Source organism: Aspergillus viridinutans (assembly GCF_018404265.1).
Source record: "Aspergillus viridinutans IFM 47045 DNA, scaffold_4, whole genome shotgun sequence".
Lineage (NCBI taxonomy): Eukaryota > Fungi > Ascomycota > Eurotiomycetes > Eurotiales > Aspergillaceae > Aspergillus > Aspergillus viridinutans.
This window is the reverse complement of record NW_025091220.1, coordinates 2,516,353-2,533,148: the sequence shown is the minus strand read 5'-3', so window position 1 is coordinate 2,533,148 and position 16,796 is coordinate 2,516,353. Positions and strand designations below refer to the sequence as shown.

General features: G+C 52.4%; 6 protein-coding genes across 6 annotated transcripts; 3 read left to right on the top strand and 3 right to left on the bottom strand.

The window, feature by feature from the left end:
- Positions 1–627: 627 nt before the first annotated feature.
- Aspvir_006834 (putative ribonuclease H1) lies at positions 628–1,616 on the top strand (the record flags this gene model as incomplete). The annotated part of the gene is made up of 2 exons (XM_043270024.1): positions 628–681; positions 813–1,616. 2 exons carry the CDS (start codon positions 628–630, stop codon positions 1,614–1,616), a joined length of 858 nt encoding a protein of 285 aa, XP_043125959.1.
- A 2,464-nt stretch (positions 1,617–4,080) lies between these two features.
- Positions 4,081–10,099, top strand: Aspvir_006833 (uncharacterized protein; the record flags this gene model as incomplete). The annotated part of the gene is made up of 5 exons (XM_043270023.1): positions 4,081–4,335; positions 4,432–5,217; positions 5,268–8,514; positions 8,567–8,691; positions 8,762–10,099. 5 exons carry the CDS (start codon positions 4,081–4,083, stop codon positions 10,097–10,099), a joined length of 5,751 nt encoding a protein of 1,916 aa, XP_043125958.1.
- A 397-nt stretch (positions 10,100–10,496) lies between these two features.
- Positions 10,497–11,722, bottom strand: Aspvir_006832 (putative mitochondrial carrier protein; the record flags this gene model as incomplete). The annotated part of the gene is made up of 3 exons (XM_043270022.1): positions 10,497–11,326; positions 11,386–11,575; positions 11,693–11,722. 3 exons carry the CDS (start codon positions 11,720–11,722, stop codon positions 10,497–10,499), a joined length of 1,050 nt encoding a protein of 349 aa, XP_043125957.1.
- Positions 11,723–12,213: 491 nt separating this feature from the next.
- On the bottom strand, positions 12,214–13,531 carry Aspvir_006831 (putative eukaryotic translation initiation factor 3 subunit EifCh; the record flags this gene model as incomplete). The annotated part of the gene is made up of 4 exons (XM_043270021.1): positions 12,214–12,793; positions 12,869–13,338; positions 13,426–13,465; positions 13,524–13,531. 4 exons carry the CDS (start codon positions 13,529–13,531, stop codon positions 12,214–12,216), a joined length of 1,098 nt encoding a protein of 365 aa, XP_043125956.1.
- A 453-nt stretch (positions 13,532–13,984) lies between these two features.
- On the top strand, positions 13,985–14,932 carry Aspvir_006830 (arylformamidase; the record flags this gene model as incomplete). The annotated part of the gene is made up of 2 exons (XM_043270020.1): positions 13,985–14,079; positions 14,140–14,932. The coding sequence occupies 2 exons, from the start codon at positions 13,985–13,987 to the stop codon at positions 14,930–14,932; spliced, it is 888 nt and encodes a 295-aa protein (XP_043125955.1).
- A 443-nt stretch (positions 14,933–15,375) lies between these two features.
- On the bottom strand, positions 15,376–16,329 carry Aspvir_006829 (casein kinase II subunit beta; the record flags this gene model as incomplete). The annotated part of the gene is made up of 2 exons (XM_043270019.1): positions 15,376–15,876; positions 15,946–16,329. 2 exons carry the CDS (start codon positions 16,327–16,329, stop codon positions 15,376–15,378), a joined length of 885 nt encoding a protein of 294 aa, XP_043125954.1.
- Positions 16,330–16,796: the final 467 nt, after the last annotated feature.

Below are 16,796 nucleotides of genomic sequence, written 5' to 3'. Positions count from 1 at the left end.
GCGCTATGCGCGCGGCATGATGAATGGGGCAATGGCAGAAATGGCTTACCAAAATCTCTCAGGCACAGAGGGGAAACGCGAAAACAAAACAATGAAATGTGCAACAAAGTTGAAGCAGTGATGGAGGGCGACTTTATAGAACATGCACGTCAATGCCAAGCGCCAACAGGGCTCTTTTCTCGCATACCTAGGGAGTAGGGACGCTATACTGTTTCCAGTAATTCGCTGTCACCCCAGACTACTGAGTACCTTGGAAAGCTGACCAAAGTACTAGTCGTTTACCTTATCGAAGTAGAGTTGTCCGCATTGTAAAGCAACCAACCAGAATAGATGGATTCAGCGAGTTTGTGAGGACCGCGGGAATCAGTATACCCTTGTCTGGTTAGTCCGAGAACGCCCAAGGTACATCGCCTGGCGTTTACGAGTCCTTGCCTGTTTAGGAAAAGTAGATAGGGACCTTATGGACTGGGGGATTGCATTGTATCTGTTAATGCTCCCTGACGCGCTGCTTGTTTGCTCGTTCTCTTTGCTTCCCAGGCTTTCTTCTCCTTCTTCTACATACTCCATATCTTTCTCTCTCTCCAGCTTCAACTTCAGTACAACAAGCTTACAGTGAAATTGAGCAATATGCCTATGCCTAGGAATTATCAGCAGAGGAGGATGAACTATCGTGCTCGCAATGTAAGATATGGCTTTTAGCTCTTCTGTTATTGCATGACGCTTTCAACACCGGTTTGCATGTCATTCTCAAGGACCATGGCAGATTTGAGGCCTGTGGATGGGGTTTCACTTCAGAAGGTTAACTGATACAGACCGAGCAGGACTCTGATACCGATGACACACACAGTGTGCACTCGTCTCTCAGTCATGGCGCAAGTACTCTGTTCAGTCACGATGACCGTTCCTCTGTTTCTTCGGGACCAGTATCTGTCTCGCATGCCCTACCTCACCGAGGTACCGGCCTCCGTTTTCGACCTGAAAACATGTACCCAGACCGTTTCACACTGGCGGACATCGAGGTGCCTCGAGGACCGTGGGTGTACCTTGCATGCCCAGGATCCAGGCGCAAGTGTCCACATTGCAAAGTTCACGTGAGCCACAGCGACCATGTCGTGGTAGCAGTTGACGGAGCATGCTCAAAGAACGCCAAAGATGGAGCTCGCTCATCGTATGGGGTGTTCTGGGGTCATAACAACGTACTGAACACCGCCGTGCCTGTTGAGGGAGAAAATCACCATACGAACCAGGTAGCCGAATTACGGGCTTGTATGAGAGCATTGCTGGACGTGGTGCACGTCAAATCTCTCTTTGAGGACCAAGGCGGTGCTCTTAGCGTGGTTGTCATCAAGTCCGACTCGGAGTATCTAGTCCGCGGCGTCACCGAATGGCTCCCCAAATGGAAGAGGAATGGCTGGAAGAACTCCAGGGGACTGGATGTGGCGAATTGGGAACATTTCAAGGCGATTGAGCGTCTCACGGAGGATTTGGAGAGACAAAAAATAATCGTCAAGTTCTGGCATGTACCTCGGAGGAATAATCGCGACGCAGATGCTATGGCGAAGGCCGTCTTGAGGGGCGTCTGGAACCGGGGATTGGGTTTGCTCCCTCCATTCTAGGGCATGCCTTGTGGGTCTGGACGATTTTATCACTTATGAGTGTTTCTGGGCGATGCGAAGGCGATCTTTTCTTCAAAACGGAGTCATGTTAGTGGGGTGTACTGTAGATGTGTCACCGAGGATGAGCTAGAGACTGAACCAGATCGTGAAGAGCTTTATGCGTGCATATTTATCTCGTACTTCTTCCTGGCCTTCTTCTATGACCAGAAAGAAATGATTACCGATTGCATTGGTCCAGTTTAGCAAACAGGAATGCCTGATGCTAAAACTGCAGCGGAAAGATGGACGTGAACATGAAGGCCAAACTTGGCTTCACCGACAAAGCAACAACAGGGGTATCGCGACCATCCTGTCCGCTCAGACACGCCATAAAAAATGGCACACATTCTAACTGTACCTCTATCCAAGTTTCGAGCCTAGTGTGCATATAGGTCCGCGGTGGGGAGAACGGGAATGGCCGTGCTAATGCATGGTTTATGGGGAGACTGCCTGAGCAATGCACGATCTGTCACGGTCAATAATATAAGTCAATGCTCAAGCGCAGCGGTGGTGATGCGTTAGGCTAATAACTGCTCCGTTCTCGGGCATCGTATGGACTGTTACTGGTCTCGAGGTACAGAGGACAGACTCATACTCATAGTCGTAGAGAGCTACGGACAGATATGGCTGCCAGTCAGCACGATGATGGGGTCTCGAATGCCAACACGCGCTCTCATAGGTGGAGCACTGGAGGCAAAGTCTTCGCCTTCGATGCGGTGAAGAAAATGGACAACAACAGAAGTTCAGAAACCCGCCGGTCTTTATAGTCATCCGAGGATGTTTGGCTGAGGACGAATGGAAGTTGCCAGATGATGTTTTTCTTTTTAATCCCTCTGCTGCCCGAAATCCCTCGTTGCATGCATTAGGAACTTGTTGCTCTTTGCGGACTTTCGAGGAAATTTCTGGGTCTGTAGAATGCGAATGATCGAAGCATCTCATGGGCGGTCTTTGCGCGCTTCCTTGGATCACCATAATAATATCATTGTCTGATGTTTAAGTAAAGTAGGTGTGTTCCATGTGTCGAGGCCGTGAAGTTGTACGGTTCTGTGGAAGTTCTCCACTATGTTCCAGGGTACTACTGTAAGCCTGTAAGTAGTCCCATACAAGATGACTCCGCAGTAGGAAAAAGAACAACGCAAACTTGCAAGGGCTCATGTACGCTGTAGATATATTATTGCTAATTGGTATATATTATTATTAAGATTCTTCAAGTGAAGCGGGTATATAGAATCAGGTCGTCTCCATATATACATTTCTTGTCTAGGTACTCCCTCTTGTATGCTTCATACTCTCTACGCAGTACACTATCAATCCCAAGGAGGGGGGCACTCGTTATCGATAGGATCTCCCTCCCACCGCCGCTATTCCACCAGCTATGTGAGTCGCTCGTGCCTGCGTGACTCTTCATCTTCCCTGTTCATAAGATCCCAACCTGCTACATTTCGGAACTTTTGTCCCATCTCTGATTTGATTTGATTGAAAGTATTTGCTAACCGGATGCAAATTCTTCCAGTCCTCCGAGGTAGACCAGCGCTTGTCCCCGTTGGTCCTCCATTCCCCAGCCACCGCTTTGCAGATTTTATACCCCGTTCAATACACAGTACCTATCTATCTACATCAGCAATCGTTCCCGTCCTCTGAGTGGACACGCCGATCAGCGTGCATTGATTGAGAAGATCACACCGGAAGGGGGAAAAAAGCAAAGAATAAGTCAGAGATACTCGAAAGAGGGGAACATACAAAGATTTTGATGTTTCACGCAAACGCAAAGTCCGCCTCTGAGACTGAATATACATCTGCTGCGTCCAACGTATCGCTGGCTGTCTAACTGACCTGCGTACTTCGTACATTAGTTCGCATTCCTAGCCCCAGTCCATCCCATACCAGTTCGTCCAATCCCGACGTGATCTTCTCGAGACGATCTTCATCTTCAAATAGCTTTGCTCTCCTACGTTCCTTCCCACCGCTTGATGGTCACGAATCACGACGCTTTATGACCTTTGTCATATCCTTGTGACTGCGACTGCTACTCCCTGGTGAAATTTTTCTTGCTGTTCTCCTTCGACTCCTCTTGCGCCTCGCATTCCCGCCATTGAACGTGCGATCCGATCACATTCCTCGCCGCCTGTCGCAAATCATAATCCTAAATTACTTCATGGTTTTGCGTTCCACATAGTGCAACCTTGAGCGGGTAGCATTTTTTTTGTCCTTTGTACAGGGAGGCTTTCTCGTTTTCGCCATCTCACTTCTACGTTCATTTTCTCTCATATTGTGTCGAATGACAATATATTTGGATTCTGCGCTTGTCAGTCGTTGAGAACAAATCTGAGTTGCCTCGACCGAGGCCGGTATATCCTCGGTATCCATGAGTTTACTATAACTACTAAGTGACGGGCTACCGTTCGACAGTCGGTCGCCTTGCAGCATGGAAGGAGTCCGTATTGTTCCTAATGCTGGACTTGCAGCGGATTTTGGAGCCAGTTTACTCCCCTCATTGAGTCAGCGCAACATCCTCAGCCATGACGTTATCAACAATAGGCGTTGGCAACAGGACTGGTTTGCAAGTGCTGGTGTCAAAGGCAGGATTACAACGCGCCAAGTAGGTGCTCGCCAGTCAGGCTCTGAGAATGAGTATGAACGGCGCCTATTGATATCTGACCTTAAGGGCATCCTCGACAAGGTAGGAGTTTTCTCCGCGTTCCTTCCAGCCCTAACCTTGAGGCCATTCTGTACCATCTCGACGAGCGATAGTACTAACGGGCACCGTTTCTGAAAGGATTCGACGAGACCTCTAAACTTTCTCTTCAAAGGGAATCTAGTTTTCGAGTCGGGCCTTGATACATGGGATCCGCCAGACTACGATCAACCCCCTCCATCGTATCAGGATGCGGTTACTGACCTACCTCCTGATTATGACACACTCTCCCCATTCGCCCGACAGAAAGACCTGATTGACGAATCAGCGCCAGATAGAACTTCGGGGGATTTCGAGGACAACTATTCTTCTGCGCCTATCGACTTCGACGATCCGACCGGTATCCGAGAATACAAAGGAGGAAAGAAGAAGAAGAAAGCAGGAGGCGGTGGAGGTGGAGGCGGAGGAGGAGGCGGAGGGGCACCACCGCCGCAAGAGGGTACACCACCACCAGAGGATAACAGTGGAGAGCAGCCGAATGAAGGTGGAGATGCCGGGCAGAACAATGGTGATGGAGGGAATGACGGCGGCGATCCTGGCGATGGGAACAACGGGGGTGATGGAAATGGTGACGGCGGTGACGGAGGCGATGACTGGGATGCTTGGAACACCACCAGCAGCAAAAAGGATAAGAAGAAGAAAAAGAAGGAAGAGGAAGAAGAACGGAAGAGGAAAGAAGAGGAGGAGCGGCTAGCGAAGGAGGAGGAGGAACGGAAGGCGAAAGAGGAAGAAGAACGAAAAGCAGCCGAGGAAGCAGCGGCTGCTCAGACTAACAGTCTCAATTGGGCTGATGAAGCTGACGGGGCTGGAGACGATTCGTGGGCGGGGTTTGCCACAGTTGGGAAGAAGAAGAAGAAGAAGGGAAAGGTATGGCACTTTCCAAGGCCTTGATGCATCGTCTTCTAATTAATGAGCAGGATGTCGATCCGCCAGCTGTTGAGGCATCGTCAAACGCCTTTCAGGATGTCAGCCTGAAAGATAGTGGGGTTCCCCAGTTGGACCTGAATCTTGATACCCCTGCAGGCAGCAATGGTGGTGCTGGCTTCAGTTTCGGAGGATGGGGCAAGGATTGGAACACCGGAAGTAAATGGGGTCTGGACTCTCTCAATATGAATGGCAACGGCAATGCCGATAGTGGAAAGAGTACCAACCCTTGGGGCGCCATTGGCAGTAAGAAAGGCGCCTCAAAGAGCCCTGGTGGTTTTGATTTCGGGGACTCTGGAAACTCAGCAGCTGCCGGGCAGGAGGACACTCCTGCAGAAGAGAAGAAGCCTGAAGATGATATTTGGGCTGATTTCGCGCCAGTTAGCTCCAAGGATAAGAAGAAGAAAAAGAAGGATGTTGTGGAGGAACTCCCCAAGGAACCCGAGCCTGAGCCTGAGCCGCTACCAGCACCCGAACCAGCACCTGCGGTAGATGATAGGTGGATGGCCGGTCTTTCCAAGAAGGAAAAGCGAAAGGCAAAGAAAGGGGTTGCTAAAGTTGCCGAGGAGCTGCAGGCGCCTGAGCCTGTCATTGAGGAACCGAAAACAGACAACGTTTGGGGCACAGCTGAAGAAAAGAAGGAGCCAGAAAAGGCTCCCGAGATGGCCGATGATAATGACTGGGGCTGGGGTGTTTCGACCAAGAAGAAAGACAAAACGAAGAAAGGCGTACTGGAGACAGTTGCTCCCGTGGAGTCTCCTGCCCCTGAACCTCCCGCACCCGAGCCTGCCCCCGCGGAAGGCGATTGGGGAATCGCTTGGGGATCAGTCGGCAAGAAGGACAAAAAGTCCAAAAAGGGAGCGGTTGTTGAAGTGCCTGCCCCTGTCGTTGAAGAGCCGCCCCCTGAATCGCAACCAGAACCTGCACCAGAGCAAAAGGCACCTGATGATGCTTGGGGAGGCTGGGATGTTCCCAAGAAAGAGAAGAAGAAGAAGAAGGGAAAGGCGGTTGAGCCGGAGCCGGAGCCTGAGCCCGAACCTGAACCTATTCCTGAGCCTGAGCCTGTACCTGAACCCGAGCCCGAGCCTGTGGCTGAACCCGAACCGGAGCCGGAGCCGGAGCCTGAACCTGAGAAGAAATCTTCTGGATTACCCGATGACCCTCTTTACGATAATTGGGTAAATCTGTCATCGAAGGAGCGGAAAAAACGCGAGAAGGCATTGAAAAAGAAAGGTCTTCCGATACCTGGAAAGGACATTGAGATTCCACAACCAGAAGCAGAACCTGCGCTAGAAGCGGCTCCTGAACCCGCTCCTGAACCTCCTGTGGAACCTGAGCCCGAGCCAGAACCTGAGCCGGTCATTGAACCACAACCAGAGCCTGAACCGATTCCCGAGCCAGTGCGGGGAGAACCTGTAGTCGAGGATAGCTGGGGCATCTGGACCTCCTCAAAGGACAAGAAAAAGTCCAAGAAGAACAAGATTGCCGATGAGCCGCCGCCCCCCGCCCCAACACCTCCCTCACTAGGACTGGACCCCGACCCCCCGGTTCCGGAAGAGGTGGCGGAGGATCTCCTGTGCGATAATGGCACCAAGCCTTCTAAAGGAACCAAAAAGGGATCCTTTGGTGTGGATGAAACTCCCGCTAAGGCAGCGAGGGGATTTTGGGCGACGCTCGGTGCAGCCACAATGGGCTCCAGACCAAAGGCTACAAGGAAGAAATCAGAGGAGCAGCCAAAGCTCATTGAACCAGCAAAGGAACCTGAGCCCGAACCGGAACCACCTGTACCTGCGCCGGAGCCTCCTGCTGATCTTCTTGGGGACATTGGGCATGCACCAATGCCTGAAGCGCCTGAGCCGCCTGTCATTGACGAGCCAGCCGCGCCAGCCGCGCCGCCACCAAAGAGCACCTCCAAGACCAAGTCATCCGCCAAGCTCTCAGTTGCGGAGCGCATCAAAGCGCTCGAGCAAGCCAAAAAAGAGAGGCTGAAGGAGAAAGCGAAGGCTAAAGAGACCGTACCACCACCGGAACCCCCTAAGGAAGAACCTGCCCTAGAGATCCCGCCTGAGCCTGTCGAAGCTCCCAAGATCTCTCGGGAGTCCGTGCCGGGAAGCTTCCCAGACGCCTTTGAGGACGACTTCCAGGAACCTCCACCTCCTGCTCTCGAACCCGAGGCGGAGCTATCGGTTGATCCACCGCGTGAGCCAGAGCGTGAGCCAGAGCCTACTCCGGCTCCGGCTCCTTTGTCCAAAAAAGCGGAGAAGAAGAAAAAGAAGAAGGGTAAGGTCGTGGAACCTGAGCCTGAACCAAAACCAGAGCCGGAACCTGTGCAGCCTGAGCCAAAACCAGAACCAGAACCTGCGCCTGCGCCTGATCCTGAGCCCGCACCTGCACCTGTACAGCTCTCGAAGACTGAAAAAAAGAAGAAAAAGAAAGCCAAGGCTGCCGAAACAGAACCCGCGCCACCGGAACCTGAGCCTGTCCCTGAGCCCGAGCAGCAACCAGAACCTCAGCCAGAGCCAGCGCGGGCGGCGCTTGAGCCCGATCGCGAACCGGAGCCTGAGCCTGTGGAGCCACCTGCCCAAGAGCCAAAGGCCACCAAGAAAATCAAGAAGAGCTCCAAGTCCAGAAAGGCTGAACCGACCATGGAGGTACCACCAGCTGGAGATTTACCTGCTGAAGGGCCTGGTGCAGATGATGGTGGTCCGCCTACTCCTCCGGCTGAGCCCACAGCACCAGGAAGATCAGCGAAGAAAGAGCGCGCTCGAGTTGAGCGAACTCCAGGTGTCGCTTCGTGGGGCTTCTGGGGTGCTACTCCCACTCCTAGGAAATCAGCCCATAGAGAGGTCAGGTCTAGCCGGAGGGAACCTTCACCCAGCGGAGTCGTACGGTCAAAGTCCACCAGACATTCAAGGCGACAAGAAGTGCCTCATGAGGCGGAAAAGACGTCTGGTTCTGACAGAGACAAACGACGAGGAAGCAAAGAGGACCGGGCGACAACCTTCTCCAACTTCATCCTTGGCGGCCCTCCTGCGCCGACCAGAACGAAGTCATCACGTAGACATGGGGCATCCGCGTCTAAGCAGGCATCTAGGCGGCCATCCATCGACATAAACGAGGCCGCAATCCCAACCCCTCCACCGGATGAGAAATTTAAAGTGTCGGACAAAGCAGCGAGGATGATGGGAGTTGGTACATCAAGGCACAAGGAAAGACCGCGGGGAACGCGGAGAAGATCCAGTAAGTTAACAGTTCCTCAAGAATTTCAGGAGATGCCTAACATGACCTTCAGACGTTCGTGATCCATACGCTATTGATGACGATATTGTCGTGGTCGACCGGGATGAGGTGGACGGCCATTCACCAAAGGAAGACTCGAGAGAATCCCGGGGTTCCAGGAAAAGATCCAGTACAAAGGTGAGTTATCGTTCGTAACCATGTCTTTACTATTGCCCCGTTCAAAATTCTAATATCCTCGTCACACCAGTCGCGGTCCAGAGCGTATGAAGATGACGCGGTCATGGTCGAGCCAGATCAAAACCACCAAGGGCCAGATGTAATGTCGGGCCCGGATGATCTGGCATTTGTGGAAGCACCGAGGGAACGACGCGTAAAGCGCTCTAATACCTTGCCGAAGAAACAAGACACTGGTGGATTCATGGGTCTCATCGGCTCGCTGCGAAGGAACACACGCCCTGAAATACCAGACCGTCGGAAATCGCGCTCTTACCGCGATGAAGATGTCAGGTACATGACGGAACCAGAGCGAGACGAAGCTCGACGCTTGAGGCGAGAAGAAAGGAGGCGCCGCTCCATGAAACCTGATATCGACGACGAAGGCTTCGTTACCGACGGCGCGCCTGTCAAAGGCATACCAGACACCGAAGCGGAAGAAGCTGAGGCTAGGAGAGCGGCACGACGATCACACCGCACATCACGCCATGCGCCTTCTGATCAATTGCGGGAGGATGATGCTAAGGAAGCCGAAGAAAGGCGCGCCAGGCGAAGAGAGCGAGAACAAGCTCGCGAGCGAGAGATGTACGAGAGGCAAATGCGAGAAGATGAAGAACAAGAAGCAAGACGTCGAGAGGAAAGGCAAGCCCGACGGGCGGCTCGCGAAGCACAGCGTGCCAAGGAGGAACAAGAGGCCAGGGAGGCAGAAGCTCGCGCAGAAGCTAAAGCTGCAGAACGCCGAGAACGGAGAAGACAGCGGGAGGCAGAGATGCTCGAGAACCCAGCATACAATTCAGGATCCAGGCGGCGCACTCCACGTGCTTCTGAGAGAGCACCGGAAGATTACTACCCTGATCACCGTCATGACGTGGAACAAAGACCACGACGATCTCACCGATCCGTCGACGACGGCGAGAAATCGAGACAGCGGGGGTCGAGAGCCCCGGAGCCGGTCAGGCCTCTACCTATGATGTCTGGGGCTCGGAGGGATAAGACCACGTCCTGGGTCGATTCGCAGGCGGTTGACCCTCCCGAGCCCCCTCCAATCATGCCAACGGTGCTCGATGTGCCACTTCCCCCGGGTGACCAAAACGCACACTCCATCTCGTCGGACGAGGAGGCGCGACGTGCTTTGCGCCGGCGGGCTCGCCGACGGGCCAGATACCCGGGCCTCGGCGATGAAGAGATCGAAGAGCTGCGCGCGCGGAAGCGTGAAGCTCGACGATCTGACCGTGCGAAAAGCAGCTCGGGCAGTGGAGATTATGAGAGGGACCGTGGAATGAGGTCGTACGACGGCCGGTATCCTGCTGTGCCGCCTCCTACCTCTGGCGCAAAGATGTCCAGTTGGTTCAAGAAACTGACCAATCTATGAATTCTATCTAAGGTTGCTACATTATCGACAGTGAAGGCTGAAACGATTTCAGCTTAATGATTGAAACGACGGAATGAATATGGACGATAAAATGATCATTGACGACGATATACCTCGAAAGGCATGATACAACCTTACTGTTATGGAATTCAGTATATCACCGACTTGGAATAGTTGGTGTGTATGATTAGCAATGCAATTCATTCTTTACTCTGCTCCCTCTTTGCCAATATGTTGAATGAATCCATGCGAAGGTGCAGGACAGGTTCTCTACTCTATAAACCAGCTTAGGATGGTCTAGTGATAATCTAGTGTTACACAGATGCTAAACATTAAACAAATTGACTGAAACGAAACCAATGATGCCCAGAATCGCGCTTCCAATGCCACATACTGACTAGATGGCAGCCTCTTCTTTCGAGCCGTCTACTTCAACCCGTGTGTTCAACCCATCTTTCTCCCGCCGTCTATTCTCTAAATAGAACCTTCCCGCCTCATACATGCTCAAGTACATACTGAGCGAGACAGCCGTCCACGCAGCGCGAATTGCACCGCCCTTGAAGAGGCCTCTGATCCCTTCATTGCGATAGATCTCCTTCCCCACTTTGAGCGTTCCCCGGCCAGCGGTCTTCTTCTTCGCGCTTTCATCCCCACCACCCTTGTTATTCTCACTGGCCGAAAGCATCATCCTCGTCTTGATCACATCAATCGGGGTCGTCACGACCGACGCGATCATCCCGGACACCGAGGCCGACATCCCCGTCAGCGCCGCCCTCTCCACCAGCGGATCCCACTCCCGCGTCTGTATCCCACCATCCTCCTTCCGCCTCTTCCTCCACTCCACGAGATGCGACCTGAAAAACTCAAACATGGGGAAATTCAGCCCCGTAAAGGGCAGATTGCGCCCCACCAGCGCCGTGTACCCGCTCCACAGCTTCCAGGGCCGATGCTTGAACCGAGCGATAACCTGCGTCATGGCGCTCTTTGCATCTTGCCCGCCCTTGCTGGCGTTCACGTTGGTGACCTGCGCGTTCTGCTTTAGGACCTCGGCGGGCGTCATCATGAGGCAGGCGACCATTTCCGCGGTCGAGGAGGAGATGGCGTGGATGATGGGTTGCGGGAGGGAGTGTGTGAAGGGGAGAGGGTTGTTTTCTGGGTTGTGGTGGTGTGTTGAGGCGTTCGTCAGGGTGTACTTGACTGCTTCGTAGGTGGTGAAGAAGGCTCCTGCTGTTTCATTTGTTGGATCTCGTTCACGCGCAGATACATAGAGGAACGGAAGAACATACAACCTGGTATTGTGGACAGCACCACGCTCCACATTCCCTGGTATAAGCCTCCGTAGAGGGCCTTTCGGCGCACGGCTCCTGTCGCTGCATCCTTGTAGAGTCGGTTGTAGTCGGGCGATTGGACTCGGGTTTTGAGGGTGTCGAAGGGGTAGACGATCAAGTCTACGGTCACTGCAGCAAATGCTCCGGCCTGTAAAAGCTGTTTAGCATCCGAATATGCAAGATAGGTGTCAAAATTGAAACGAGTGTCTTGCTCGAGTGGTACTAGTGTGACGTAGAGGTATACAAGCCCAGTATGGAGACTCACAATCCAGATGTCGAGATTACTGTTGTACATAGAGAATGATGCGGCAAAAGGCTCTAGGGCTCTATTATGATTCTATGGAATGCAAATAAGAAAATGGAAATATCCAAGACCGGAAATGCATGGCTGAGTGAGCTCATTGTAGCTTGTCGCATTGTCTATCTACCTTATCTAATCGGGTTATCGATTACAACGATGCATTATGAGGTCATGATTGCTCACGTGCAAAGCAGTACCCTAACCTTGTTAGGGTATGGTACCTGTGCCTGTGCCTGGCCCATCCAAGTGCCTGTCGATCTCAAAGAGACAGCGTTCAGAAAAGTCCCAAAATAGTAGGCTATACGTCAACTCAGAAAGGATGTGCTCTCAGGTCATACCCATAACTCTATTCGTCAAATGGAATAAGCAAACAGGAAACATATTAACAGTGGAATATAAGAATTTTTCCTGCCTACGCCATAAGGTCATGCAAGTCCCAAAATCCCCATAGATCGAGATAAATCATCACGAGCCCGGCCACACGCTTATTTGGCGGTCTCACCAGGCAACAGGTTCCCCTTCACAGCAAACATCTTTCCAGTCGTGGCCGAAACAAAGCTGTCAACCTGGCGCGCGTACTGATCCACCTGCCGGCTGTTCAGCATGCTCTCGAGGCGGCTAGGCTCCTGGGGCAGCTTGAACAGGCGCTGCCACTCATCCTCGGGCAGAAGAGGCTGCTTGAGCGTCGCACGAGTGGCGTTCTCCTGCTTGCGCTTCTGCTGCCAAGCGTTGATTCTCTGCTGCTCGCGCGCGAGCGAGCGCTGGTAGTACTGGAAGTTGTTAGTCTCAGTGTGGTGAGTCTCAATGCTGTCCAGGAGCAGGTCGCAGTTCTTCTCCAGGAAGGGGTCGATGCTAAGGGTGAGGTTGTCGTAGTTGGGGGCGAGAATAGACGACTTGACGAAGGGGCCGGATTCCAGGGCGGCCAGCGATGGGGGAAGATCCGTAGGAGCAGGAATGTTGGGGGTCTGAAGCTGGTGGATGAAGGAGGTGATCAGGTGAGAGTTGTGAATCTCCACAGGAAGCTCAACAAAGATATCCTGGTATCTCAGGCCGGACTTTTGCAACCTATCGTTCAGTTAGCATCACAGTCTTCTCATCCTCTTCAAGCGTCGTGCTGAAGACGGAAAATCGTAGACATACTCCTCTGAGGTGAACTTGTTCTCCTTAAAAGAAGTCATGAATTTGGGAGACAGGCGGAACGCTCTGAGGCTCAGGCTTCCCTGAGAGCTACGGCTGACGTCGTGCACGAGAGCTACCGTCCTCTCATTCATTTCCTTCTGGTAAAAGAACTGGTTCTCGATCACGTTCATGTTGACAAAGTTGCCCATGTTGGCGCTCGTATACCAACCAACGTTGTTGGCGTCCACGTTAACCTCTCGAAGCATACGGATCATCTCCGCCTGGTAGACGGTGTTGGCCTTAGCGCGAGGAGCGGCGGCGGCAGGGTTGGCAGCAGTATTGTCAAAGTGCGACTCGGGAGGCACCTCGACGACGGGGAACGGGAAGCTGTTTGTGATTTCCAGGGTTCCACCAACATCCATGCCAACGATCGATCCGGTCGCTGCCGTCGGGAAATTCTGAGAGCAGTGCTTCATAATCTTCATGACCACCTGTAGACGCGTCGCATGAGTATGAATTCTTCATTGACCAGCTTGGATAAAGCGGGGTGGGTTTTTTCCTGGGGAAGATGATCATACCAAGGCCTCGACCTTGACGGCCGTGAGGGGGGTTTCGTTCCTGTTTAAATCGATTAGTCGGGGGCTCTTGATATCATTTCCGCGGTATCATCACTTACTCCGCCATGTTGGATATAGCAGGCTGGGGAATGCTTTTGACAGCGACGATGGTTGATAGTCAGGCGTTGGTTTGTGTGGATGAATTGAACAATTTCCCACCGCCTAAGGCCATAATAGGTTTAGCGTGCCAAGACCGCTTGGGAAAAGAGACCAACAACATCACTCTGCGATTCAATCCTCTATGTATTCGGTGTCTCAGATTATGGATGGATTTATGACTGATTTCTTCATCGCGTCATTAACGACGGACCTCGTTAGCCTTCAGTGTGCACAGTCATGATGGTCCGAATTAAGGAGTAATGAGCCACTGCACCATTAGAGACCCTGCTCACTAGTAGTCGGCAGTGGCTATGCCACCTCGGCCCCTCTTGATCGATAAGCCATTTTCAGTCTACTTGACATTCGAGTTACTCGTCCAGTGCATCGAGGACTAGCTCTCGGACTCAAATATAACGTCGTAATGCCTACAGGAACACTTCAGTATGGAGACCACAACCTCCAAACAGTGACAATCTCCACCGTATCAGACAACCTCAATGCAGGCTATTGGGTGATGTATACAACCCAGAATCCCCAGATCTCAAAGAAATCTTGATTGACAATACGGTGAGCAAGACTGATCCACGGCGGAGCCTGGAGAGACCCAATTCAAACAGCCGGCTCGTACCTCGCCCCGGCCGAGTCCATCCTCACTACATCCCCAGCATACACCTCCACGATCCTTCCGCACATCGCGGCCTTTGCATCGATCGAGTACCGATTGAGTGCCCATCCGGGTTACCCACAGAGTCCCGATCACACCGATCGTACTGAATACCGCAATGCCAAACATCCAGACCATATCCGCGACGTGCAAGCAGCTCTGGCTCTTCTGCAGCGCAAGTATGGGTTCGGGACCAGGTATATCCTCGTCGGGCACAGCGCTGGTGCGACTTTGGCCTTTCAATTGGTGATGGGGGCTTTCCGGGACAGCGCTGCTGCTGTCGTTTCTCCTCCAGCCGCAATACTGGGGATGGCGGGTATTTATGATTTACGACTTCTGCGTGATACCCATCGGCATATTTCTGCGTATCAAGAGTTTATTGAAGGGGCCTTCGGTCCTGACGAAGCGGTGTGGGATGCCGCCTCCCCAGCCTCTGTGAAAGGCTCTGAGGGAGTTGAGGGAGGATGGACATCTGGTCGACTGGCTGTGCTGGCGCACTCGCCCGAAGATGGGCTTGTGGACGCTGCCCAGCAGCAGGCGATGCAAGCTACTCTAAGTCGCTGGGAGGGCAGCACACCGCAAGGTAGTGGCCAGAGACGAATTGAAATGCTCTCTGTCAAAGGCAACCATGATGACGCCTGGATGAAGGGAGACGAGCTGGCAAGGGCCATTGCACATACGTTAGCGGAGCTACAGAAAAAGTAGCGCTGCCTCAATAGTGCTAAATTATGTTGTAGTTTGAGGCTCTACTGACTCGTCCTACGCTACGATTCTACAAGATAGAGGGAATGGTCAAAGAAGCGTCTGCCGACTATCGCGAGTCATTTCATGGATTACAAAAATCCTTGTTTCATCACGATTAACGTCCGGAGGGACGTCCTAGGGAGGATGTGAAAGTAGTACACATTAGAAGGGAAAGGGCAAAGCCGTTTTCAAAACTCGCCAACGCCCACCCAGTGTTCATCATCATGATTGTCAATTACATGCAAATGAAAATGTAAACTCCGTAATACGCCTGGTATTCGGTTAAAGCCAGCTGGTGAGAATGTATCAGAAAAATGAAGAGGACCACCCGGCGCCAATTGCGACAGTCGAGAAGCGCATCGCGAAATGTGCAGAGCTCTTTTGGATAGATGCTGAAGGGCGATTCAGTTGCCGAGGTCCATACGACCCGAGGCAGCGTCACCCAAAAGCTTCTCTTCCTTGACTTCAGAGGCCTGGTCTTCAACCTCAGAGTCTTCCTCATCGTCATCCTCCACCTCGCTGTCTTCGGCGTATTTCACCTCCACGCCGGCTTCGTTAAGACGGCTTCTCATCTGCTCACGATAGCGATCCTGCCAGCGGGCCAGAGCGGCACTGGCATGCACGCGGAAACCGTAGATGCGGGGCTCATAGCGGCGAGTGCTCTTGGGAGGAACCAGATTGGGAAACACCTGAAAGAAGATGCTATGGAAAGAGGAACCGAAGTAGGCGCCGTCGATAGAGGAGTGACGAGAAGACTTAGGATTGTAGATATCCTCGCACTTGGCGCAGTAGAGTCTGACAGTGCTCTGGTTCGCAATATCGTGCAAGCCCATCGGGAGGAGGTGCTGACCCTCGCACAAAACGCGGGGGCATTTGCCGAAGTCGCCATTTTTGTACTTTTCAGCCTAAGCGAAGAAGAGGTCAGCTGTTGATCCTATACTCACACGTGGTGCACTGGTAACAATAACACATACCATCTTGCCAAGGCCACGAGTAGTGACAATGTATCTTGCGTGAACCAGGCCGTAGAGATGACGGGCGGACTTCTCGATCTGCTCGCGTAGATCGTCATCCGCATCGAGATCAAAGACGTCGGTCACAAGGTCCAGCGCATACTGGTAGTAAGGAACTTCAGTGTTGAGGCCGGTAAGATTGAAGCGATCGGTCAAGTATTCCTCGTCGATCTCGCAAAAATACTCGTTTCCGCGGGAGGAAATGAACTGCGTGGTATACTGTGAGCAAGGCATCGCGGATGGAGGATTATTGCGTCCCCAGAAACAGAGGTTGTAGAATCTTTCATTAGATTCATTGCCTCGAGCGTGAGCGAAAAGATCCTCACTAGCCGAAGACTCGGTCATTGTGAAAGGGTAGGTTTAGGATGTAGAGGAGAGTTGGTGGATGCGTGGTAGGATGATGCTGGTGCGCATGAGGTGAAATTGAGCTCTAGCAAGCTCTCTAGGAGAGACCTCAATGTTTTCACCAGCCGCAATTGCATCGTGAGGGCAGCCACGACCCATCTTCTGAGATGAACATCCAAGCCGCATCACACCCCAACAGCGCTTAGGTTAAAAAGAAACAGATTCAGACTCACCCAATCTCTCCAGTAGCTAGTGTAATCACTATCAGTCTCACTGTTAAAGTCCTCCATCATGTTTACTGTTTAAGTCGGCCACGAAATGAGGGGAAGAAAGTGGTGTTGGTTTGCTCTGCCTGTAGCAGTTACTGAGAGAAGGCTGGATTTGGCAGCCCCAAACCAACAGAGCTCTCAGAACCGTACAGCTATGGGAGATTCTTCCTCAGAGCATAGAAAAGCCAATTCTTAAAT